General features: G+C 36.6%; 4 protein-coding genes across 5 annotated transcripts; 2 read left to right on the plus strand and 2 right to left on the minus strand.

Moving 5' to 3' along the window:
- Positions 1-1011: 1011 nt before the first annotated feature.
- LOC103327602 (oligouridylate-binding protein 1B) lies at positions 1012-5578 on the plus strand. Its single transcript, XM_008229941.2, is given in 13 exon segments — positions 1012-1277; positions 2196-2257; positions 2678-2780; positions 2953-3029; positions 3109-3170; positions 3266-3353; positions 3528-3603; positions 3892-3922; positions 4051-4170; positions 4299-4384; positions 4709-4885; positions 5065-5223; positions 5225-5578. Coding segments are annotated over 13 exon segments (1275 nt in total). The 5' UTR covers positions 1012-1172; the 3' UTR covers positions 5354-5578.
- A 290-nt stretch (positions 5579-5868) lies between these two features.
- Positions 5869-8735, minus strand: FLU (Tetratricopeptide repeat (TPR)-like superfamily protein). Of its 2 annotated transcripts, none has more exons than XM_008229939.3 (5): positions 8504-8735; positions 7992-8107; positions 7345-7513; positions 6839-7162; positions 5869-6319 (listed from the first exon to the last, which is right to left on the minus strand). In XM_008229939.3, the coding sequence occupies exons 1-5, from the start codon at positions 8604-8606 to the stop codon at positions 6117-6119; spliced, it is 915 nt and encodes a 304-aa protein (XP_008228161.2). In that variant the 5' UTR covers positions 8607-8735; the 3' UTR covers positions 5869-6116. The 2 variants fall into 2 exon arrangements, with proteins under 2 accessions (XP_008228161.2, XP_008228162.1); XM_008229940.3 differs by having other exon boundaries at positions 7984-8107; positions 8504-8536.
- A 1698-nt stretch (positions 8736-10433) lies between these two features.
- On the minus strand, positions 10434-13867 carry LOC103327600 (Tetratricopeptide repeat (TPR)-like superfamily protein). The gene is given in 2 exon segments (XM_008229938.2): positions 10434-12587; positions 12590-13867. Coding segments are annotated over 2 exon segments (2526 nt in total). The 5' UTR covers positions 13677-13867; the 3' UTR covers positions 10434-11148.
- Positions 13868-14040: 173 nt separating this feature from the next.
- On the plus strand, positions 14041-25730 carry LOC103327599 (nuclear pore complex protein). Its single transcript, XM_089050014.1, is given in 25 exon segments — positions 14041-14278; positions 14737-14803; positions 14805-15099; positions 15298-15367; positions 15462-15575; positions 16387-16420; positions 16578-16703; positions 16924-17082; positions 17899-17991; positions 18076-18243; positions 18632-18730; positions 19556-19791; positions 19908-19965; positions 20640-20728; positions 21130-21258; positions 22105-22227; positions 22437-22535; positions 22625-22813; positions 22989-23163; positions 23305-23461; positions 23690-23892; positions 24135-24276; positions 24657-24817; positions 24930-25046; positions 25340-25730. Coding segments are annotated over 25 exon segments (3252 nt in total). The 5' UTR covers positions 14041-14198; the 3' UTR covers positions 25409-25730.
- The last annotated feature ends 797 nt before the right edge of the window (positions 25731-26527 follow it).

Raw genomic sequence — 26527 nt, forward strand, 5'->3', positions numbered from 1 at the left:
AAGATATTGTGTAATTATGTTTTTATCTTGTTTCCTAGTTTGACCATACTAGGCTTACATCATTGTACTATAAATACATTCTTTTGGAGAATGAAATACAACCTGAAAAATATTCTACCTATACTGTTTGACTGTACGGTAGAGGCAATTTTTGAGATAAATGAAATAATGATCTACAAAATAAAACACAAAGGAGATGCCTAACAAAAAGCAAAGGCAAAGACCAAGGGAGTCATTATAGCAATGGTGTGACATAGATGATGAAACCGAGAGAGAGTTCGTGTAGATCAATGATCAAAAGATCATATATGGATGTGGAAGATATGCTACGATGAATACCAATGTAAACATTTTCCAAAGTACATGAGATCCATGTCAAAAAGTGTGGACACAATGAATAAACGAGAAAATTTTGGGTGAAGACTTGAACTGAATGAACACGAAACAACATAAATGTAATACCCTAAATTTCATTGCAATGTAAAAGAACCAAATGGTATTATTCAAAATATAGTGCTCAAGTTGGAGTCCCCCTCCCAATAAATTAAATTAATATAAAATAGTTTAGACTATTACTTGTATTAGAAAAAATAATAATATATCGTCGTCTTAAAAAAAAAGGAATTGAAAATTAAATGACAAATACCTAAAGTGGGCTAAAATGAAAGGCTGAAGCCCAACTTTGGAGTGGACTCATATGTAACAAGTCCAACACCACCTCAAAATCCAAGCTCAATTTTCTAGCCTTAGCCCCAAGGCCTAATTAGTTGTAAAAATAGTGTGACACATTCCCATTTAGGAAAGCCCAATTAAGTTATAAATAAGACGTTTTAGTGCCTAATCCAGAAATAATTAGCTTATTATTTCATTGATTGAAGTAAGTTTAAATCTAAGTAGCCAAGTGGCATGTGGCAAGATATTGGGTCAGGGGAGCCAAATTCATTAGCTTAGCATTTGTCCCTCTTTGTCTTTGGTATATCCCTCTATATAAATCCCAAGAGCCATTAATGATTTTTTTTTTTCTCTCTGTCAGAGGCCTCTTCTCTCTCTCTCTCTCTCTCTCTTTCTTTCGCTCTCTTCCCTTCTCTTTCATTTCTATTGAGGCCCTTGCTCGAACCCTAACCTCAAATTTCTCGGCAAGACACCGACTTTCTCGGAAAATCACCGAGGAAATGCAGCACCAGAGGCTGAAGCAGCAGCAGCAACAAGCTCTGATGCAACAGGCTCTTCTTCAGCAGCATTCTCTTTACCACCCTGGCCTATTAGCTCCCCCTCAGGTTCGAGCTTTCTCTCTTCTTCATTTTTTTTCCTGTGACTTTGATTCTGTTTCTGGGTTCGAGTTTTGCTTGGATTTTGGTGTTGATCTTCGACCTCTGGTTGTCTTTCTATGTGATTGCATTATGGAAGCTAGCGACCTAGGGTTAAGTTCTCTTCTTTCTTGTTTTGGAAGTACCTGATTTCCAAGCTTGGATTTTTGATAGTTTTTGTTGTGCGAACGTTCTAAATTTGATTGTTTCTCGATAGTGGAAATTGAGCTAGGGTGTTGAGTTTGAGTTTATTTTTTGAATTTTCTCTTCTCCGTGTTATGTTTTGGAGCTGAGCGGAGCTCGAGTGTTGGGGTCAAATGATTCATGTTTAATTAGATTAATCATTTTTTTAAAACTTTTTCGGAATTCAAATATGGAGAAGCATTATAGGCATCTGTGTAACTTTCTCATCATTATGTCGTAGTGAAATGGCAATAAAAAATATCGTACTGATTTATCTATTCTGAACACTGGTTTTTTTGAATTGTTTCTGAGTATGTTGTTCCTGGTTTGAAGGCTCCAGTAAGTTGCAGAAAAGAGTTTCAAATATAGAAGTAAACCAAATGCTCATTTTGACCTATCTTAGAATTTTGATTAACTGTGTAGGGTTGCCCTTTTTTACGTTAACTTTAGTTTTCCTGCCAACCATGGTTTTGTCTTGCATAATCATTCTTTTTCATGGCGGAGCACTAGTGTTTTAAATTGTCCTTATTAGTTTCTCGTGCAAGTACCTATTTAAGTGGATTCTGCTTTCAGGTTGAAGTACTCCTGACTTGGTTGATAAAGAAGTAGGGGATTTTAGTTTATTTTGATTTAGGTTTCTTTTATTTCGCTTGTATTTTTTAGGTTTCTTTATTTTCTTTTCTTTTTCATATTTTTATTTTGCAGATAGAGCCAATCCCAAGTGGAAATCTGCCTCCTGGTTTTGATCCAAGTACTTGCCGCAGTGTGTGAGTGTTTTGTCTAGACAATTTTTTTCTTTTCATCTTGTGTTTTTCTTTGTTTCACCTCTATGCTTATGTAACTGTTATAGTTCTCCGTAGTTTTCATACCCTTAATCAATACTTCATTGAATAATTGATTTTTATCATAGTTTTGTTTCTTTCATTGTTGCTCTTCACTTACCCCATGGTATCTTCCTGAAGTATTTTAAATTTTCAACTATCTTAAATTATGCACCTTTATTGCAGCTTTACCCATTCCCTGGCCATGCTCTCTGTCCAAAAATATCAATATGATGTTAACTGTGTGTTACTTGCATTATATTTTTGTCTTTTATGATCAAGAGTAATTGCTTATGGATTAATTTAATTTCTTTCTTCTCTTCTGGTTTTAAAACTTCCAGTTTCTTTATTTTTGAGAAATTTCAGGTATGTGGGGAACATACATACCCAGGTGACTGAACCACTTCTTCAAGAGGTTTTTGCAAGTACCGGTGCTGTTGAAAGCTGCAAGCTTATAAGAAAGGAAAAGGTAAGTTTGCAATGGTCCACATAGCCGCCCTTGGTGCATTTGAACTGTTTTGCTGTTCACCAAAGAAGTCTACTTGGTGGCTATTGAAAATTTCTTGAATCAATTTGTTTACTATGAGCCTAACTCAAATTTACCAGCTGACGATCATTTTTGTTTTTTCTGCCTTTTGCAGTCATCATATGGTTTCATTCACTATTTTGATCGCAGATCAGCTGCCCTTGCAATATTATCTCTCAATGGCAGACATCTGTAAGTACAAATCTTAATTACTCTCCTGGTTATTTTGTTTGTAATGATTGTCTCTAAAATTTTGATGTGTGATTTCAAGGTTTGGGCAGCCTATCAAAGTAAATTGGGCATATGCTAGTGGTCAAAGGGAGGATACATCAGGTTAGTTCAAGTTTTTTCTTTCCCGGAACTAATTTTGATGTAGGTTTCGCATTTATCAGCTAGGTTAGTTTTGATATTGTCTTTTTGATGTGCAGGCCATTTCAACATTTTTGTTGGTGATTTAAGCCCTGAGGTTACTGATGCTACGTTATTTGCATGCTTTTCTGTTTATCCCAGTTGTTCGTAAGTGTCTTCTCGGACACCCATTTTCTTAATTTTATCATTTTTTATAGGACATCTGATGGCCAATAGTTAGAACTCCTGGAAGTTTTAGGTCATCCGTTAACAGTCATTAAGCTTGCCTTGTAATCCAGTGTGTTTATGACGTATCTAATTTGATTATTTTGTTGGTGTTAGAGATGCAAGGGTTATGTGGGATCAGAAGACAGGGCGTTCAAGAGGCTTTGGGTTTGTCTCATTCCGAAACCAACAGGTAGTATGTTTTTTACTTTTGGTATCTTTTGGAATGCATGGGATCTTGAATTCTTTTTTGTTAATAATCTATTCTGAGTCTGAATGGTAGTTCTGATGGACTGGTAACTGAATGCAAGGGATTAGGATGAGAGAAATTAGGTAACAGCTTTGATATAATGACATCAAATTTCAAATTTTCTTTTAAAGAGTCAATAACGCGTTAGCCAAAACCCAGCCTCTGCATTTATTTAATTGTGTAGATTTGTGCTTAAATTGATTCTCATCATACTTCCATTTTCTCTTTCAGGATGCTCAAAGTGCGATAAATGACTTAACTGGTAAGGACGATGTTCTTCCTTCTTTAAAAATTATTTTAAAAATGCATAGATGCTGAGTACACGGTTATGGCTTCCTCTCTTGTATTGCTTCTCGCCGTACTTTGAACTTTTTTTGGATGTGATGCCAGGTAAGTGGCTTGGAAGTAGACAGATACGTTGCAACTGGGCAACAAAAGGTGCTGGTTCCAATGAGGATAAGCAGAGTTCAGATGCTAAAAGTGTTGTGGAACTTACAAATGGCTCATCAGGTGAGCCCACTGTGGTCATTTTTTATGTCAAAGGGAAAATAATTTGGTTTTGCTAGTTTCAAATTTATTATGTGAAAGGATAGAGCCCTCTCCCTGTGACAGACTCATATTCAGTTTTGATTGTGCAGAAGATGGAAAGGAGACGACTAACAGTGAGGCTCCGGAGAACAACCCTCAATATACTACTGTTTATGTGGGCAATCTTGCACCAGAGGCAAGAAATTTTCTTATCTATTATATCTCTTTACTCTCTCTCTCTCTCTCTCTCTCTCTCTCTCTCTCTCTCTCTCTGTGTAACATGTGCACACACTCAGATACACACATAATACTTACCTGCACTGTCACACATTAATTTCTGCCATCCTTAGAAGAATTTTTTACTTTTAACTGCTTTTCAACTTGAGTTGGCGCTTTTTAGTTTCTTGAAAGAGGAAATGATTTAGAGAACTAAATGAATATCTTCAGTACTCGTAGATCATAGAAATTCCACTGTTATTAGTTTATTTGAAAACCTGTTAAATTGGTATTTTCATTACAGGTCACTCAGCTTGATCTTCATCGGCATTTTCATGCTCTTGGTGTTGGAGTGATCGAGGAGGTTCGGCTCCAGCGTGACAAGGGCTTTGGTTTTGTGAGATTCAGTACCCATGCTGAGGCAGCTCTGGCTATTCAAATGGGAAATACTCAGTCAATTTTGTGTGGTAGACAAATAAAGGTGTGGTTCTCTGCTTATTATTAGAGTTATGAATTTCAGGAAGTTAGAAATAGTAGAGGACTGGGTCGGTCAATCATACTGGGTTATCTCTCTTTTAGTGATGCATGTATGTTGTCCGAGTGTTTCTACTTTTTGTCTGTACATTGATCGTTGAACTCATATTATTTTTGTGCATGTAGTGCTCTTGGGGTAGCAAGCCTACTCCACCAGGGACAATTTCAAACCCACTGCCTCCACCAGCAGCAGCAGCACCTTTACCAGGCCTCTCTGCAACAGACCTCTTGGCCTATGAACGGCAACTTGCAATGAGCAAGATGGGTGGTGTCCATGCTCTCATGCACCCCCAAGGGGCAGCATCCCCTTAAGCAGGCAGCAATGGGAATGGGCACTGCTGGAGCGAGCCAAGCTATATACGATGGCGGATTCCAGAATGTTGCTGCTGCCCAGCAGCTCATGTACTACCAGTAATAATACATAAGAGTTCTGTTAAATGGTACAACCTACATATATATATTTCCTGCCACTATGCAGGTGTTATCTGAGTTATAAACCCCTTAGGAAGCGTTTTATTATTTCCGTCCGCCCCTTGAGCGGTGAGCTTGTTACCCTGCCTTATGTGCTTGCTGTCTCTGGATATGTAACATGTATGATCTCTGTTTTCTAATGTGTTATGATGAGTGGTTATTATTATTAGAGGGAGTTGGCTTTTTCAAATTTGTTTTCAGTTCTTCCCCCCTTTTATCTATTTATTCTGCTTTTGTTGTCATTTTAGCTGTTATTGATTTTGTAATGGTAAAACCCACCTTTGTTTAAGCTATCAGCAATAGATGAAGGTATGATTAATACATGGAAGTCAGTATACAATTTCACTCATTCTCATATCTGGAAGCTACAATTCGAAGCAACTTAGACTTCTCTTTGACATAGCTCCTTGAAAGTTGAAACATTAGAGGTAAAGGCACGACGGGGGTACAAGTTGTGAGTGGACAATTAAGACCCACTGATTTGTAATTCCTTTTCTTGGACGAATTAAAAATGGAACATCTATGTTCTTCTACAATCTAAAGTGACACTGACAGACAAGGTTGAAAAGAGTAGACGGATTAACAAGGCATTATGCATCAAACTACTTCTAGCACAAAAAATGAAACAAAATGATCCGGGATCCGCAGGCTACATCTAACTCTGTAATCCATAGATAGAGACCAAACTTCTGGGTCATGAAGCTGATTCAGTCAGATTCCAACCTTGCAATATAATTGTCATAGAACTTCCCTGCCTGTTCGAGATCTCCGAGCTCGGTATAACAATCAGCAATTGCTCCATAAGCTTCTGTGTTTCCTGAGTCTTCTCCTTCTCGCTCGGAGATTGCCAAAACCATAGAATGGTATTTAATGGCTTCTCGGTACTTGCCCAGTCTTTGCAGCGAGGCACCTACGAGATGCAAATCGCATTAAAAAGAACAGAATTAGAAAATAATTTCAAAATAGAAAAATACCCAAACCAACATAATTTAAGACAAGTACAATTGCAATCTGTTCAACATCATTCACATTGCCACCTGAAGCTAAGAAATGAGGCTCACAGAGACAAAAGTAGTTGGTAAGCAAATGAACAAAAAAGTGAATCTGTGCACAATGTATGCTCAGTCTCAATTAGATAGAGAACATGAACAGTTGCATCTAGTTTTTCTTATTTGTTGTCTTAACAAAGTTGCAAAAGAATTTCACCTGCCAGTGAATGAGACATTCAGTGTCAATGTAGTTTATATTACAAACGACACAATAACACGACTTAACTGATGCAAAAAAGAAACAGAAAATGTTTGTTCCCAAGATACGAGCACTCCAATTTTGCTACTTCTCTTTAGTACTTCTTATTCATATTTGAACTGCTGCAATAATATTATATGTGAAAACAGGAAAGTAATGAACAAGAGTAATGGAAACGAACCTAAACCTCTTGCAGCCTTCTTTTCCTCAATTGGGTCCTTCACACTTCGAGCAAGCTCAAGAGCTGTCTTAAACTCGCCCAGTGCTTTTTCTGTTTCTTGATTCCTCAAAAAGTTCTTCCCAGCCTTCAATCGAGAAATCAACTCATGCTTTCTTGGATCAACTATCACCTCATTCTCTGGTAGTACTTTTGCACCAATAGGTGAATAACTCAAAGACGGAGCATATGACTCAATCTTAGCCTGCCTTCTTAGAGACTGATTGATTTGACGCAACTGTTCATTCACTCGCTGTAATTCTCCTTTCCTTTGCCGAGCAAGCAAGCCTATCATAGAAGCAATAAACTATCAACAAACTACTCAACATGGCTATAAGGAATACACTGAATACAGTCTGTTGAAAAAAGAAATGCAATAGAACTGCTTAAAACATGTTCATAAGCAAAGCCCTTAAATCCTATGGAACAGCATTAATGCTGATTTGATTATAAACCCAGTAATATCTTACCACCAACAGTGGCCCCTACGAGGGCTACAAACAGCAGTACAGGCATGTTCATGTTGAAAACAGAGTTTTCAGCTTCACACGTTTCTGCTAAGGCCTTCAAAGGTGTTGTCAGTATTAAGGCATTACCAACCAAAAGTTCCATTGCTGGGAATCTCAACCGTATGTCTCCCTGCCGAAGTGATAGTTTCCACAGGAGTGGAAAAAAAATTGTTAAATAGGGATCATCAGATCATAATAGATGCGAAGGGTTTAGGGTAACAAAGAATAGGAATTTGGAGCACATGCATCTTCATGATATTAGACAAACTCAAATATCTTTTTATTCCCTCATAATGATGCATCTGTCAAAAGATGAAAATCAACCAACAGGGGGATTTAAGATACTTGAACGGAGCACCAGAATGCAATACTCAGCAGGTTTCTACATAAACCTTCGAATTAAATACAAATGATGTTGTCATCTATAGATTGGCTTCATGAAAGGGTGTAACATATATTTTCCTCTTGTAATACTTTATCTATAGACTGGCTTTACACAAGTCACAAAGCAGGCAAGTCAACGGTGACAAATATGAAAAACCCCAATCTCCCAAAAATAAATATACAAATAAACCACAAAAAGCTGGTACAGGAACTCACCATCATACCTGACATTTTTTGTTTGGCAACACATGGTGGATCTCAAACAGTCCATCTAAAGTATTCCCAAATGCTGACCTAAGCTTTTCGGCTTGAAATGGAAGAGAAGGTAACTTCCCAGGTTCTTACAATGAAAAAAACTTCCATGTCAATATGCAGACCAGCTTCAATTCAAGTGTACCAACTCATTTTTGCAACAAACAATGTACTAAGTTACTGCCCAAGAACATTGACAAGAAAAATCCCATAATGCAGTAGCTTTAAATCCTCACATTCCACTCACACCTTTGACCATGCCAAGCTTATTTATTCATTTCAATCTAGGAAGAAAAACTAAAAAGAGGGAAAATTTTCAATTATGAAGTCACCTATATCTGAGAATTCTAAGTCAACAACATCCCATTTTCTTTCCTTAACTTTCTGAGTAACCAAACAGGAACCCAAGTTAAAATTCCCCCGGAAAACTCAAGGTCACTAAATTGGCACCTAAAAGAAAGAACTTTAAGAAGTCATTACTAACCAGGAAGACTGGACTTGACGGAGATTTGATCGGACAGTGGAGATCGGCCGGAGTTCTTCGGGTGAGTAAATAAGCAGCAGGAGAAACGGGCTACCACCGCCATTGCTTCGGATAAACGTTGGTGGCGTTACTGTGGGCTTTTAGATAAGCAGAATCTTTGTCAACTATAAAATAACTTTATTTATAAATAACATTGGTGCCTCTGGTCATCCGACACGAGCAGAAGGATTGTATTTTGGATATTGATAATGGATAACTTTCTTCCTTGCTATTTAATTTTTAATTTTATTAATAATAAATAAATATGTGGCATAAATATATTGATATATTCTATTTTATTTCACCGTGCATTTTAAGATAGTGGATTTCAACCCATCAAAATGAAAACCCTTAGACCAAGTCGATCTTCTCATTTTAATTCTCATCTCTATTTTTAATTTAGTCTCTTCTTAAACAGGTGACATTTTTTTTCCTTATTGAATTTAATCTCTTAAAAAAAAAGATGTTACATGTTTAATAATTAGTTAAATATGTTATTGAACTACATACCTGTTTTTTATTTGGGACAAATCACATAATACATGTTTAACACAATCCAAACCTGACACAACAAGTTTATTAAATTGGTTGAATTTGGTTTGAACATTCTTGACACGTTTATTAGTCTGACATAACACATCTCAATACCAACCCTAGTTCTCATACATAAAATATCAATTATACCCTCATCATGCCATTAGCTATTAAAACAAATAAATAATTATTTCTTTTTTCTTTAGTTGCCAAATTACACAAATCCTCTGTGGTATGAATCATATGTCAATGTCCCTTTCTTTGTAAAAGTTCTTAATAATATCCTTGTGGTTAAGCAAGTTACCAATATCCAATTTAAATCAAACTTTTCACCTCAATTTTGTTCAATTTACCCATGTAGAGCCATGTATGATGGTGCAAATGGCAATTTAAGGCATTGGAGTCTGTTTGACACTTCTTGAAAGGACTTTTTCATAGTTCACCTTATGATATCGAGTAAAACTTCTAAGACAAATAGAGAGAGATGAAATATGAGATATGTAAGTTTTTCTCCATACAACCAAATGAACCAAGGGCTTTAACTTAATTTTTTTTTTTTGAAGAATACTTTTTTATAAGCTTCTCTAGAGGAAGTGGGCACACTGATTTGAATTGGCCTAACTCAAATTTACTATACCTTCAATTTCTTAAAAAAATAAAATAAAAAATGAAACGGCATAAGTTGGGCTATTACTTGCTGGTGGACCTGCAATTTGTTTGGCCAAGAGTGGGCTTGCAATTTAATTGGTGCTATTTGGTAATTTGCTGGGCTCATACCCAATAAGCAACATTAAGCTGGAAAAGAGAACCCCAACAACACGTCGTCTTTTGCAATTCCCAACAGTTTTTGTCTGAACCGCACTTTTGCATCTTGAATCCTTCGTTTAGATGAAGAAAAATAATTTGGAATTTGGTAAAAGTCTGGAATTTAAATGGAATAATTGAAAATTTATTTGTTTGACAACTTAAACATGTAAATTATTAAATGATTGCGGGAAAAAAAATCGTAAAAATTAGGGCATGAGATCTAAATTGCCAGAAATTTAAATGACGGAGATCTAAATTATGTTATTTTAGAATTTTGTGTAATTTTCAATTCCTTCGTCCAAACATGTTAGATCTCCGTCATTTAAATTTCTGACAATTGAAAGTAGTACGTAATCTACAAACTCATAGAGAAACTAACATAAAACCTATATGCAAACTGAAGCTTCATATATGCGATTTTTACATAAAATAATGGTGCATTACAATGTGTGAGCAAGCTGCCATTTGCTGCAGACTTTTACATGAATTAATCCACAGTAGCCTCGTATATCTTTTCATATATTTAATTAAAAACATATAAACCTGCTGCTGTTTTGGAATAAAAAAACCATTAAACTGCTATTTGCTGCAGATTTTTACATCAAAACATTATCCCCAACACTGCAGCTTCATATCTCTAATAAAAAACATATAAACCATCAGCTCTTTTCTAATCAAAAGCAATCAACACAATTGCCCAAAAAAACATATTTTTACATCAAAACATAATCCCCAGCAGCTTCATATCTCTAATAAAATAAAAACATATAAACCACCTTCCCCTTTCTAATCAAAAGCAGTAAACCAGTTTCCCTTTTCAGGGGGGAAACTGAGACTGAAATTGACTTACATGGGGTATTTCAATAATTTAGCCTTAAAAATTTCACACACATACCCAACAACTAAGTAACAAACGTCTCTTTAGGACCAGCTACAAAGCTGACAGATTCGCTTTGAAACCCTGTTATGCAGGTCTTGGGATCAAAAGAACTCCACTCAAACTGGTTCTTGAGCTTTTAATTTGTACCACTATCAATTTGCAACAATTGCACATAAAAGCAGTTGATAGGTTTGAATTCAGAAGCTGAAACCCATAATTTATCTTCCATGTAAAGATTCCATATAACTTTGACTACCTGTCAGACGTATCCATTGCAAATTGATCAAAGTAGCTGGAAAATTAGTTCACAACCTTTTTTTCAGTACTGACCAGCACATCCCCGAAACAAGAAGCAAATTGAAACCAACAGTGATACATGATGAAGTTATGATTCCAAATTACCCCTAATGCGGGAAGCAAGTCTTTGCACATATTGATCATCAAAAGAATTATCAATCTCCTTAATCTTCGAGAGAAAGTCCATGGCTTCTTTATACTTTCTTGCTTTACAATAACCATCCACTGCAATCTTGTAGCTTAGCTCATTGGGCTTGCAATTGTTCTGAGTCATATAGCTAATCACTTCATCTATTTCTGAGAACATTCCCTGCCCTGCATAGCCTGTGATAAAAGTATTGTAGGTAAAGATACACGGCCGAATCCCTCTGGCTGTCATCTCAGAGAGAATTCTTATGGCCTCCTGCATGTGCCCTTGCCTGCAAAACCCTTTGATGACAGTGTTATAAGAGACTAGGTCTGGTTTCCCACCAGATTTTTGTAGGGCCATTAGTATTTCTTCTGCTTTCCAACACTCTCCCTTTCTGGCATACATGTCCATCAAGCTATTGTAGGTTACAAGATCTGGCTGAAGGCCGTTTTCACGAATCATGTACAACATGTCATTCGCCCGGTCATACATGTTGTTTCTAGCAAAAATTGAAAGCATCGAATTGTATAGAACCAAGTCAGGTTTGTATCCATTGCTCTGTAATTTCTGGAATGCCCTCTCCATACCCTTCAGTGCTCTACACTTGAAGTTTGCAAGAACAAGAGTTCTTAAAAGAACCCAGCTAGGAAAAATATGACCATCATAAATTTCTCTCTCAATTCTCTCTATCCCCTTCACATTCGCTCCCTTAGCATAGCAGTTGATCATCAATGAATATGAGGTTTCATTAGGCTTGAAGCCCTTACTTCTCATGTCTACAACAACAGATTCTGCTGCTTTCCAGTCCCCTCGCCGAGCCAGAGCATTTAGAAGTGCATTGTAAGTTGTAACGCATGGAGTAAATCCTGCTTTGATCATCTCATCGTACATCTGTGCAGCATCTATTTCTGACCCACACCGTCCATATGCACTGATCAAGGTATTAAATGTGTCCCTGTCAGGCTCAAAACCACAATTCTTCATTTCTCGAAAGACCCGATTCACATACTTGTGCCTACCCTTATCACCACACATGGCAAGCATTGTGTTCCAGGTAATACGGTTGGGGGCACATCCACTTGCCTTCATATCACAAAGCAGCATTATCATCTCCTCTGGTCGTGATTTTTTTCCGAGCATTCCAAGGATAGCATTGTAGGTACAAACATTAGGAACACAGCCTGTCGCCTTCATATGGTTGAACAACCTTAGAGCCTCTTCCTCCTTTCCAGCTTTACCATATGCATTTATCACAGTCGTGTATGTAACAGCATTTGGCATTGTTCCTTTTTGGGTCATGGTTTCTAGGACAGATGCACCTTCCTCAGAGAATCCTGCCCTCACATAAGCTGCCACAAGCTCATTGTAAGTAACAGCATCAGGTGGGCAATTGTTGTCTCCATTTCTTTTAATATACTCAAGGCCTCTGTAAATACCCCCGCCTTGCCGAAAACTTGTAACAAAGCATTGTAGGTAACAGTTCCTGGTACATAGCCTTGTGACTTTAATCCAGCAAAGAACTCTTTTGCCTCATTCAACAACCCCTCTCTTCCACAAGCAGATATCACCGTACTACAAGTAAACTCATCAAATTCAAATCCTTTGCTCCTCATCTCCTCCAAGAGGCCTAAAATTTTATTCCAAGATCGACCCATCTTCCCATAAACATCAAGCATGACATTGTATGTGACCAAAGTTGGTGAGAGACCAATCTCCACCATTTTGTTAAACAGGTCAATTGCACGTTCATACTTGCCAGTACGAGAATGAGCGTGAATGATAGTCGTGTAAGCTCGAACATCTAATGAGTATTTCTCTATAGGAATCACATCAAACAATTTTGATGCAATCGTATGCTGTGACTCTCTACCAAGAATTCTAACCATTAGTTCAATCATCGGATTATTTAATTTCAAATTTTCTGAGCTTAAGTTGGACAGAATCCATTCGAACAACAAAAGGGCTCTTTCCCAATTGCCAGAGAGGTCCAATGCTTTCAAGAGACTAATCAAATCAACTTCAAACAACTCAAACTTAGCAGAATCAAAGAAATCATTCAAACTATGCAAAGGCTGCTCTACAATGGAACTGAACATCAACTTACCCTTTATTGTCAAAAAGTCAAGAAGCCCATCTTCTGGTTTCACCTCTACTTTATCGTCCTCAAAATTTGGGACCAAAATTGAAGCGGGTTTCTTCAGTTGATGATGCTGTTTTGGGGTTGAATCAACTGAAATTTGAAGAGAAGGGAAATTGCCATTGGTTTGCTGAGGTGGGTTTAAAGGTTTGAGCTTGGGGGGAGTGTTGGGTGGTGAAGAGAGGCTCAGAAGGTGCTGGAGAAGGGAGTCAATAGGAAATGGAGGAGATGGAGTCTGAGTAGGGGGTGGCAATGTTGTTGAATTGAATTTCACAGGAGGGCTTGGTTGTATTGGTCTGTTTGTTGGAAGGGGATATGCTGGTCTGGATGGAAAGAAAGTACCTTCCATTATAGAGATAATTGGAGTTAAAGGGTTTTGCTACAATGGATGAGCAGAGAAGCTCTATTGGGTGACAAGTGAGAAAATAAGCAGAGAAGATTGGATTTGGATATAGCAGCGGTAGATGGAGAGAGCATTTCAGCATGGGTTTTGATTTTGTGACTTGGATGAGAGACAGACAGAGACACAGAGATCATTGGTCTCTATTGAAGGGAGATGATATTGGGCAAAAGATTGGGTTTCTGAATAACCGAGTTTCTTTCAAGGGTATCTTTGTCTCTTTGCTATATTTGAAAGTCATTTTGGCTATATATATATAGGGCCTCCATATATATATATATATGATAAGTTCTCTTCGGTCTTTCATGTCTCTGTCTGTATCTGAAGCAGACGAAGGGTTTTAATTAAACCCTCACTCACAGCACTTCGGCTTCCCGCGCTTTGAGCTCCTCCTGGGTTTAAGCGACAACCAGCTACCTGGAAGCCACTGGAAAACCCTAGGGTTTTGAGGACAGCGTCGTTTTGGTGGCAATGGACGTCGAAATGGATACTTCTCCCAGCTTCTTCGACCCTGAAGACCTCTCAACCAGAGAGAAATTTCGTCGATACGGGTTCGAATCCAAGATTTCCAATTTAGCTCATGATACTGTTGTTGGGTGATTTGGTTTTGGCTGGGTGAAGCTTGATTAAAAAATGGAGTTTTTAGTCTTATTGTGCCATTTTAATGGAAACTTATCTACTTTTGATTGGTAAATATTGGTTCAAGCATTAGGGTTATGATTTCAGACTGTAAAGGCTCAGAATTGAATTAGGCATGATGTGTGTGTATTTTGAAATTAATGTTCAAAATTATGCTTCAAATGCCCTTTAGAGAGCTCCACTCTGTTTTATCTTTTCCTTTTCCCTTTCCCTTTTGCACTCTTCATAGTATCCTCCTTTATGGTTTACTGAAAAATCTGGGTATTGTTCCTACTGGTTTTCCATTTTATATGTTTGAAGTGAACCCTTTTAGGTGTTTTTGGAACTGTAAGTAAGTGTGACATTTATTTTTGCTTTAATGTAATGCCAGGAAAAGGCACTTGGGTTCAAACATATCTCCGCACCAAGAGAATTCAGCTTCAAAATTTAGTGAATCCTAGGCTACTCTATGATGGCCAGAGTATACATAGCCCGACCAATGCTGCACTTCTTCTAGAAAATATTAAGCAAGAGGTTGAAAGCATTGATCCTTATCACTTGGAAGGAACTCCTGGAAAGACTCCTGTCTCAAAAAGGAGGTCGCCCATTGATGGGACAGAGGTGGATGTTGGTGCCGGTTCTGGTTTAGTCCACCATTCAATAAAATTGCTCAAGCAGGAGGAGGACTCACTGGCTGATGATGGAGATACAACCTTTGCTTTATTTGCTTCTCTACTTGATTCTGCTCTTCAAGGTGTTTGAACTAGATATACCTAAATAATGTTGTACTCGAAATTCAGATTTCTATTTATTATATTTTTTCCCTCCATTTTCAACATTTCCTTTGAGAGTGTTTCTGATCTCAAGCTTCTTCTCATTGTTATAAATTGTATCAAAGTTTCCTAATGAGCAGCTTGATGTAGCATTTAATTGCATCATTGGTGATATGCAGGGTTGATGTCTTTTCCTGACTTGATACTAAGGTTTGAAGGATCCTGCCGAGACGTTTCAGAGTCAATTAGGTATGCTCCTTGTTATTGAGAACACTTGTAAGCTGGTATAGAAGCTGTTAGTATTGCAGATACACATAAATGAACCATTGGGTTTCTTCTACAGGTATGGTTCCAACATACGGCATCGTATAGTAGAGGACAAGTTGATGAGGCAGAAGGCTCAGCTCCTTCTCGATGAGGCTGCTTCATGGTCGCTGCTGTGGTACCTTTTTGGGAAAGGAAATCTATCGCTAACCTCTGAACTTCTTATGCTAGAACTGATTTCCTTCACACAACCACATATAGATGTTCACACAAATACATGTAATGTAATTAGGTTATAAGGATGCTGTAATCCAGGTGAATTTAATAATAAAGTTATCTCAGATGTCTTATATTTGCTAGTACAAATCTTCTGATGATAATGAAATAGTATTTGAATAATGAATGAATTTGATGAGGCGTAATTTCTCTGATTTAATGCAGAAGGGGTGAGGATTATCTCCTGTTCCAAAATGTTACAATTTAACATGCATGCTTATAAACATTCATGTATTATGTGAACACTGCACTTTAAGTCCATCTTTCATATTGTTAGATGGATTTCAGTTCTTGGACTCTCCAATCCTGTTTTTTAATGCTTTGTAGATTTGGTGTCCAAATGGAAATACGAATACATGTCTGTAAATGTGAAAAGCCATCTGTGTAAAAAAAAAAAAACTTTCTATACTAACTTGCCATACCTTATGATACCTGTATTCTAATAATTTGCACTTGCAGGCAATCCGACAAGATTTAATATTTTATCTTTGCTTATTCTACTCTACTAATCTCTTCTAAAAGTTTACCATCTTCTAGGAAAGAAAACTGTTTGTAGAGATAACTAGGTAAATGTTTTGGTTATTTTATAGGTTTATTCAGCTATATTCTGAGTTATGTTTATTTTCTAGTTGGTGAAAAGAATAATTAATTGCTTGTGTTTTGCTTTGGCTGTGAGTCTTACACTTATGAGCTCTGGGTTTTAGTGTGACAGTTAATCTTCTTCTTGCAGGGACTGAAGAGATTCCTAAAGAGCTCATCCTGGTAAGGCATTTTCCTTGTCGTTAGTTGTTTGATTGGAAAACATATGAATTCCTTTATTTATTTATTTTTTCAGAAAATTTAGTACATTACGTACAGGGAGGTTAGCCAGTTACAGGGAGGAGTTTGTTCTCATTTTAACTATATTGACTCATGACAGTTGCCCTCAACATCACACTTGGAGGCTTGCCAATTCGTCGCAGAGGACCATACGGCACAATTATGTCTACGGATTGTTCAGTGGCTGGAAGGCTTAGCCTCCAAAGCACTTGACTTGGAAAGAAAGGTTATTACTTACTGCTACATTTTTTTATTCCAAAATATCTGGAATTGTGCGCAAAAAGTTATGATCTGGCTAATATGCCAATCTGTTCTTATGCAAATTTCTGAGTACTAGTATCACACCATGGCTTGTATTAGCCCCTTTATTTGGAAAAGACAGTGAGCTCTCACAGCTTCTTGTGTACTGAGAAATTTTGAAAATGGAAAATTGTCAATACTTTCAGGTGCGAGGGTCTCATGTTGGTGCCTGTCTCCCAAGCTCTGGAATTTGGTACCATACTCAGTGCTATCTTAAGAAAGGAGCATCCAGTACAAATACGATTCATCACTTGGATTTTGATGCTCCAACACGTGAACATGCTCAACAATTACCTGATGACAAAGTATTCTTTGTGCTTGTCTTACAAATTTCTTTGAAGTTTGCTTCCCTTTTGCAGTCCCATCTTGATGTTTCCTGTGGCCATGTTTCTTCATTTGTATATAGAATTTGTGCACTTTTAAAAATAATTATCTACTATAAAAATGGATTTTTAAATTAAATAGGTTGTCTAATGGACTTCTTTTTATAACTGCCCCCTTTCCCCTCCTTAAGTTCTCAATGCATTGCTGGCTTATTTTGTAGTACCCATAAATATGCAACCAGGTGTACAAACACAGACACAAACACCAATCAGAGGAATAATATACTTTTACTATCATGATTACAAAACTTACATTTGACCAGGTGAACACGTAGGGAAGACAACATAGTATAATGGAAAGAATATCAAGTTGTAAGTAGAAGATTACCAGCATTGTATATTTTCTTATGAGAATATCAAACTTCTGTCTTGTCTGTTGTCTGGAAATTGCATTTAAAATTATGGAAAGTACTTTAGATTCTGTAGAGTTTTAACAAATGCAGTATGCGTGCCTTTGTGCTGCAACACAACACAAATTGGTCTTCCAAAAATAGTATCTAGGTTTACATTATTTTTGTATTAAAGGGGACAGGTGTTGTCAAGTCAGAGTCAATTAACTATGTACTGGGCTCCAACCCTCACCTTTTTTCCTGCTAGGGATTTACAAATCTACTTTTAACGTAAGTGTTTGACTTGTACTTTTTTCCATGTTGAAGACTGTTACCTAAAGGGGCTTGTATATATTTTTATGCATGTATGCTCGTCTCAGATAACATTTTGACAGTTTTACTCCTACAGAAACAAGATGAATCTCTTTTGGAAGATGTCTGGACTCTTTTAAGAGCTGGAAGACTGGAAGAGGCATGTCACCTTTGCCGATCTGCAGGACAGGTAAGAGAAGTTCTGAAAATATGAGATTAGTACTTTATTTTAGGTTTCGTGTTCCTGTCCTGATACATATTAACATTTTGGTAGCCATGGAGAGCTGCAACTTTGTGCGTATTTGGAGGACTTGATCAGTTTCCTTCAATTGAAGCCCTGGTGAAAAATGGAAAGGATAGAACTTTGCAAGCCATTGAGTTGGAAAGTGGCATTGGCCACCAATGGCATCTGTGGAAGTGGGCTTCTTATTGTGCATCAGAGGTAGGGTTTGAAGGATTTGGCAATAGAAAATTCTGTCCTTTTAGATGAAGTTCATATGTTGTTTAATCCATTTTAGGTTCTTGGAATTTTATAACATCTCTCTCCAGCATGCGTGAATAATAAAATTGAATGCATTTTGCGGCTGAAGGCAGGTCCTGCGAACACACACACACACACACACACACACACATATATGTATATAATTTTTTTCTAATCTTAATTTTTTGTTTTCTCTCCATGGTTTTCTCATTGTTCTTACTGTCATAAAATTATCTGTTGCGTTTTCTTTACAATTAATTTTTTGTCCAATTGTGATTTAGAGGTTGCTTGTTTTATTTTAACACCTGAAGTATTGTAACATGCTAAATTTCCTTTCTTTGTTTGGAAGAAAATAGCAGAGCAAGATGCTGGTAAATATGAATCAGCAGTCTATGCAGCACAATGTAGCAATTTAAAGCGCATGCTTCCAATCTGTACTGACTGGGAGGTATTTGTTTTTTCCCAACTTACAAAAATCCGCAAATCTCCTTTAATCTCATATGTTGTTGTAACTAATTTTTATACGGTTTTTCTTTCTGAGGAGTCAATAGCCTGTACTGACTGGGAGGTATTTGTTTTTTCCCCAACTTACAAAAATCCGCAAATCTCCTTTAATCTCATATGTTGTTGTAACTAATTTTTATACGGTTTTTCTTTCTGAGGAGTCAATTGTATTTACTGTTTAATGGTTCATATATTGAGATTTTAAATTGTTAAGTGACAGCGTGTTACAGTCCCTTCATAACTTATATAAAAAAAATTCCTAAAGAGCTTAAAAAATTGGCTCTACTCATGCACAGGAGGTTTGCAAAAGAAGTGTCTCAGAACAATAAATTTTATAATTTTAAGGCTGATAAAAAGTCTTCCCAACAAGCAAGAATCTAAGTCACAGACTTGGGATCACCTATTTCACTGCAGGCAAAGAAAACACAAAAGACCATAGCTCCCTGGTAAGCAGACAATTCAGCAAAAGATGGTCAAGATCAACTGTATCGCCACTACTCTTGTGCATGCAAATAAATTGATAGTAATGTTGTTCCACTTCCTAAGGTTTCCAACCATCAAAGTTTATACAAAGTTTGCTTGCCAAGTCCACTTTTGTATGGTGAAAATATTTTTATGTTTGCTGCATTGTAAAACTAGTTTATATGTCTAGGAATGCTGTTCTCTTGGAGTTCTTTGTGGATAATATTGATTTTTTTTATTTATTTCCTTGTAACACCACTGTCAGTTTTAGATGCCTTTTTTGAAGTCTGACCAAACATATTTTCAGTCAGCATGCTGGGCAATGGCAAAGTCATGGCTAGATGTTCAGTTGGATTTGGAATTGGTTCATTTAGAACCAGGAAGGTTGGATCAATTTAAAAGAATTGGAGATGCAATTGATGGAAGTCCTGGACATAGTGATGGAGCTGTTCAGCCTTCAAATGGACCGGGAATTTGGCCACTCCAAGTTTTGAACCAGCAACCACGACAACTTTCTGATCTTCTTCAGAAACTTCATTCAGGGTAATGTTTACAGTGCGATTTTCGTTCTGATTTTGAGCTGTCCGTTCTGCACTGTTTCTTAACGGTAACAAAAGTGTAATTTATTCAATATGCAAATTTTATTTTATTTGAATTAGGGAAATGGTCCATGAAAGTGTTACTCGAGGATGCAAGGAGCAGCAACGCCAAATTGAGGTATCTTGAAAAGGAAATAAGTTAGTTGACTCTCTGTTTGTTTCGATGGAAAATAGTTGCATTGAAATTTTTTTTTCTAATGTTCTTTTGAATGGAAAAGCTTCTCATGTGGAAACTTCTTTAGGACACAGGCATTTTCTTTCTGTTAGAAAATGTTTTCCCCCTAAAATCTCCAAGACAGAAAAAAAAAAATATAGTCAAAGAAAATATGAAGGAAAAAGGTTTCTCAAACACTTGTACTAGGTTAAAGCCTTGACCAGAATATAATCAAGAAAATGTTATTGTGGGAAAAAATTTCCTCAAAGAAATCTGATTTCCTAACAATTAGAGCCTTAGTTAGAATTGGATTTCCAGGTGAAGTTGTTCGGTGTTTCTACTATATTGGGTAAATGTGTTCTGTTGAATCTTATGTTCATGTTTATTTGTCTTGACAAAAGAATTGGAAGGTGTTAATGATTTTTATTTATTTATGTATGCTCCTAATGCTATTTTATTCACCACTAATATTTGCTCAACTCTTCTATGAATATGTGTGCACTATTATATATATATATATATATATATAAGTTCCATTATTTGGTGATCACAGATGATTCTAAGTTCCCACTATTTCTTCTTTATCCAAAGGAAGGATACAAATTTTTGTGTGCTTATAACGACACATTGTTTCACAGATGATTCTAATGTTAGGGGATATTGCACGATTGCTAGACCTTATATGGTCATGGATAGCACCTTCAGAAGATGATCAGAATGTCTTCAGGTAAGGTTATGTTAGTTGCCTTCAACTCAGTTCTAGATATATGTGTCAGATGGCAAACCAAGTTAACTCTTTATTCCTGGGCCCTTTAACATTTGGTATGACCAAATACTAACTCATACAAATAAGTGTTGTTTCTGCCCACTGGAAAGTCCCAGTGACAATGTATCAGATGCTCAATGCAACATGCAAGTTCTTCAATGGATGATTATGATGATATTATGATTTTTCATGTTAATGTGTTTTGGTGATTTCTTTCATACATGAGTATTCTCAGTTTCAATAAATTTTTGCAAACAAATTTCTTGTAGTCCTACATGTTCCACTAAACCAAACACATCAAGTGGTTCTCTAGTTGCTTAGGATTTGCTGAATGCCTAATGGGCGTTGTTTTTTTCTGTCAGGCCTCATGGAGATCCTCAGATGATTCGATTTGGTGCTCATCTAGTGCTTGTGCTCAGATACTTACTTGGTGATGAAATGGATGCTTTCAGAGAGAAAATTATGAATGTTGGTGATCTCATTGTACACATGTAAGTAGTTTCAAATCATGTCTAATGCAGTTGCGATGTGATGAGGTACCCAAACTATAGTTAATTACCATTTTGTGAAACCAATGACCATGATGAACAACAAAAAGAATACTTGGGGAAACAATATGAGGAAATAAGATGTATTCTTTAACCCCCTGAAGGGATTAAATAGAATACAACTCTATTGACACTAGAAAACTAAATTTCAACCAAGTCACTTAATTCAGGGAACTATCACACACCCGAACAAGCTAGGAAACCAAATCTTTTTACAATCATAATTACAATATGCTTTTATTTTCTATCATGTTGGTAAATAGATATCCCAGAAATTTAACCACATAATTATCTTTAGGCCAAAGTTGAAGCTGAGTTCTTCCCTATGGCTGGTTTCCTTTCTGGTTTTCTTTTTTCTTTGAGGTATACAAAAAAGACCCGGAAATTGCCAAATTTGTCTTCACAGAAGGTGTTGGGGAAGGTCTTAGGTTTATAATGGTAGAGAATCTTACCAAGAAGAAATGACAATTACCATAAAACAGCGTGTTTATCTTCTACTGCTTCGTTGCTCCATTGGAGTCTTGTTCTTATACCTTATTTAGATTTTTTATCATCTTATTTTTCTGTAATCTCCCCCCCTTTGTAATTAAAAGTTAAAATATTTTCTTTTAAAAGTGGAGATATATGGCACATTTCCAAATTATATCTCGTAGTGGAATTCTTCAATATGTGCTTGACATGGATTTGGCTCCCATGTAGAGGTGTCTACCTTCACTGACCCTTGAATGAGCTCAGTGCGGAGAGAGGGTGTCTTTGGAGAAAGCTTAAATTTTGTCTTATTGTTTGCAGGTATGCCATGTTTTTGTTTTCCAAGCAACATGAGGAGTTGGTGGGTATATATGCTTCTCAACTTGCACGCCACCGATGCATTGACCTCTTTGTGCACATGATGGAACTGAGGCTGAACAGCAGGTAATGGTGACTCCTCACTTGGGTTATGAGGTTAATGTTTCTATGCATATTTTTTTTAACAAAAGTATATATGGTATTCAAGATTTGCAGATTGTATCATAATTTTATGTTAGCAAGATATTTCAGATTGTAGGGTATTCTGTGCAAGGGTCCACCTGCAGCTTTATCGATAACTTCTTATAAATGATTTCTTTGTTGCCTGTTAACAGTGTGCATGTCAAATATAAGATCTTCCTTTCTGCTATGGAGTATTTACAATTTTCCCCTGTGGACAACTCGAAAGGAAGTTTTGAAGACATTGTTGAGAGGTTTTTCTGTCTACTTTACTTTTCGGGTAGGAAGAATGCAATTTGATCTTGCTACAAGTTATTCTACTTCTAACAAACTGTTTAAACAGGGTTTTGTCAAGATCTCGGGAAATCAAAGTTGGTAAGTATGATAAGCTATCAGATGTTGCAGAGCAGCACCGGCTGCAGAGCCTTCCGAAAGCTATGGTTATCCAGTGGCTCTGCTTCACACCCCCCTCCACAATTACTAATGTTGAGGATGTCAGTACAAAACTTCTTCTGAGAGCTTTGATGCACAGGTAATGGTTGTACCATGCTGTATAGCTTGATATTAGGATTGTGGAATATGAAGCTGATTTCTCGTCAGTATGCAGCTCTGAAATCAAACAAAAATGAATACACTGCATGCGATTTATTCTAGGTTCTTGGCTTCCTCAAATATAACCTTTTTTTTAATTTTTCTTTTTCCTATAGCAACATATTGTTCCGGGAGTTTGCCCTGGTTTCAATGTGGAGAGTTCCTGCAATGCCCATTGGTGCTCACACATTACTTAGTTTTCTTGCTGAACCTTTGAAGCAACTTTCAGAATCTGCTGATAGCTTGGAGGATTACAACGTTTCTCAGAACCTGGAAGAGTTCCACGATTGGGTATGCTTCAATTTTGTACCTCTCTCTCTCTCTCTCTCTCTCTCTCTCCCCAATTAACCTTGACAACTTATTAGGATGCTATCCCATCCCTGTGAAATTTTATATAAATATAGATATTGAATCATTATTCATTTTGAACAGAGTGAGTATTATTCTTGTGATGCAAAATATCGCAATTGGCTCAAAATTGAATTAGAGAATGCAGAGGTTTCTCCACTTGAACTCTCAATGGAGGAAAAACAAAGGGCTATTTTAGCAGCCAAGGAGACTCTGAATTCGTCTTTGTCATTGTTATTGAGTAAGTTGATTATTTCTCTTATTGGATTATTTTTTTAAAAAAAAGGAAGATCTGGTTCGGCTAGTGTTTGTTTAAACACTACGGATTTTGCTGAGGAAAATGGATTCAGCTTTGCATATTTAATTTTAATTGCTTGACAGAATCCATTATTTGTGTCCTCTTTTGTTTCAGCTTTTCAGATTGAATTTGAATGGCTTGACATATAAACATTCTGTCTTTTGGCTATAGGAAAAGAAAATCCTTGGTTAGCTCCTGGTGAAGATCATGTGTACGAATCTGTGGAACCTATATTTCTTGAATTGCATGCCACTGCAATGCTTTGCTTGCGTTCCGGTGAATGCTTGCCTCCAGATGCAACTGTGTGCACTACTTTAATGAGTGCTCTTTACTCTTCAGTGAGCGAGCAAGATGTGTTAAATCGGCAACTAATGGTATGTTTATTTGTTTGAGGAAACCGATTGGGAAGAAAGGGTAAAGTAAATGTGGATTGACATATTTTCAAAACCAAGTAAGAATCCAAATTCCTCTTGGTGTGGGATCTCAATGGCAAGAACAAGAATGGAGACTTGTGCTGTCCAGAATATTGGCTAGGCCTACGTAATTTTTTATGCATTAATGCCTCTGTTTCTTAATTTTTATTTTCCTTACAAATAGGAATTTTCTTTTTCCGTAGATAAATGTCTCCATATCCTCAAAGGACAATTATTGCGTAGAGGTTGTGCTTCGCTGCTTGGCAGTTGCAGGTGATGGTCTTGGGCAACAGGAACACAATGATGGTGGTATTCTTAGTACTGTTATGGCTGCTGGCTTCAAAGGTAAGCAATATTATTGATACTGCAGTTCTATTGTGCCTTGCATGTCGGCTACACTTGTTCTGGAACTAATTGTTATATTGGAATTTCAAGAAAAAGCAAAGGGTATGTTGAAATAAAATGGATTGTTTTTCTTTTGGGTGCATTCCGCAGTTCTCTATGTTCAACCTAACCCAATCTTGATCAGTTGATCAAAGTACAGTCGTGCCCCTATAGAATCAAAACTGAATAAAATCTAATCAACTGGTAACAAAATTTCTTTACAAAGAAAAGGAACGATGTGAAACTAAAACCGGGTTATGAAGGGAACAGAATGTACTCATCAAATGCTATATTTAAAAAATAGCAGAAGTGGTGATTAAACTGATTAATTGTCATTGCAGGTGAGCTGCTTCGATTTCAATCTGGAGTCACAATGGAGATTTCCCGATTAGATGCCTGGTATTCGAGCAAAGGTGGTTCCTTAGAGAGCCCAGCAACATACATTGTGCTGGGCCTTTGTCGTAGGTGCTGTATTCCAGAAGTCATTCTTCGGTGCATGGAGGTAACCTTCTTCCCTGGTAGCCCCAATTTGAAGTCTCTGTTTAAATCATTTTATATAATAACAAAAAAACTGTGCTCCCCTTTCATGGTGTAATGCATGTCCCTATGTGCAGGTCTCTCTTTCGCTTATAGAGTTGGGTATGCTACCTGAAGGTCATGATCAGTTGATTGACTTAGTTGCTTCGTCCGAGGCTGGGGTTCTTCATTTGTTTAGTCACCAACAATTGCAGGTAAGCTAATATGTACTTGTCATTTGTTTACAGGGTAGACAATTTATAACTTGATGCTTTAACCATATTTCTCCTTTGTCTATTGAGCAGTCTCCACTTTTAAACAATCAGATGAAAATGCATATGTCCTAGGGGCAGGCACTTTTGTAGCGTAAATTAGATATCTTTACCGTCAAAGTTTCCATGGATAACCATTGAAGAGCTTCAGTGAAGCTCTCCCTGGTTTACTTGCTCTTTTGAAGCCGTTGTCGATTGATATGAGCTGATTAATTGAACGGCTGTCTCATGTGTAGGAATTTTTATTGGTTGAGAGGGAATACTCCATAAGGCAAATGGAGCTTGAAGAGGAGCTTTCTTCTTGACTTGAATGTTGTTGTTGGTCATGAGCATGACAAGGTGGGTCTCTGGTGCCAACTGCAAGGTTGATAAGAGTTGTAAAATGCTATACTACATATGATGATCTTTGCTTTCTCGACTTAATTATTTTGGTTAGCATATCGACGTTGATGGAAATGTCAAGAATTATGATTTTGGAAAATATAGAAAGTAGAAACATTGACAAGAGATTGAAATCGAACCAAATTGCGAAATGAAAATATCGAAAAAATATTGTATAATTATTTTTTGGGTTGAAAGAACAAATATTGTATCTAATATTAAGAAGTATCGATGATATTGTTAGTAAACATAATCTGATTGATATTAGTCCATTGTATTGAGCAATTCCTGAACTCAATTCATTTCAGGGACAATTTCGTTTTCAGTTTTCATAATCACTTTTTTTGGTAACAAATTTTGTTTTCAGTTTTCAAAAAGTAAAATTTAGTTTTCAAAATCACCTGTATTTTTTAAAACAACTTGAAAGTGTTTTCAATTTCCATTATTATTTTTTTGCGCTCATTTTTCATTCACTAATTTTACTTCATCACACATGAAATGCACTCTAATTATCAAAATTCGGTATTTAGGACCACCTAACTTGGACATGCCCGCCTGATTCTTGCCTTCAGCCAGGGACTCAATATAAGTCTTGGGACTTCCATATCTAAAATTCACAATAACAAAAATCATCCTAAAAAAATTACTACAAACTCTTTATAATATACACTTTCATTCTATGATTTTAAAATCAAAATTTGACCCCAAAAAATTCCTTTTCCAAGTTTCACAAAAAATTTAAAATTGAAAACTGAAAACAGAAATAATTACCAAACGGCCATAATTTTCAAGTCTTCATTTATATCACTGATGACACAAATCATTCACTACCAACTACAAAGACATCTAATTGTAATGAAATAAATACAAGAACATGGCATTTTTCAAAAAATACTATTTTTTAAATATAAAATGATTACCATCTAATCAAACGATTAAAATATATTTTTATTTGGTTGATAAGCCAAGACAGGGACTCCATGGACTGAGCATATCATTCGTTGGGCCCAAGCTAGAACATGAGAAACGTAGAATAAGAATAG

This window comes from Prunus mume, linkage group LG4, assembly GCF_029339155.1.
Source record: "Prunus mume cultivar Tortuosa linkage group LG4, ASM2933915v1, whole genome shotgun sequence".
NCBI classification, from domain to species: Eukaryota; Viridiplantae; Streptophyta; class Magnoliopsida; order Rosales; family Rosaceae; genus Prunus; species Prunus mume.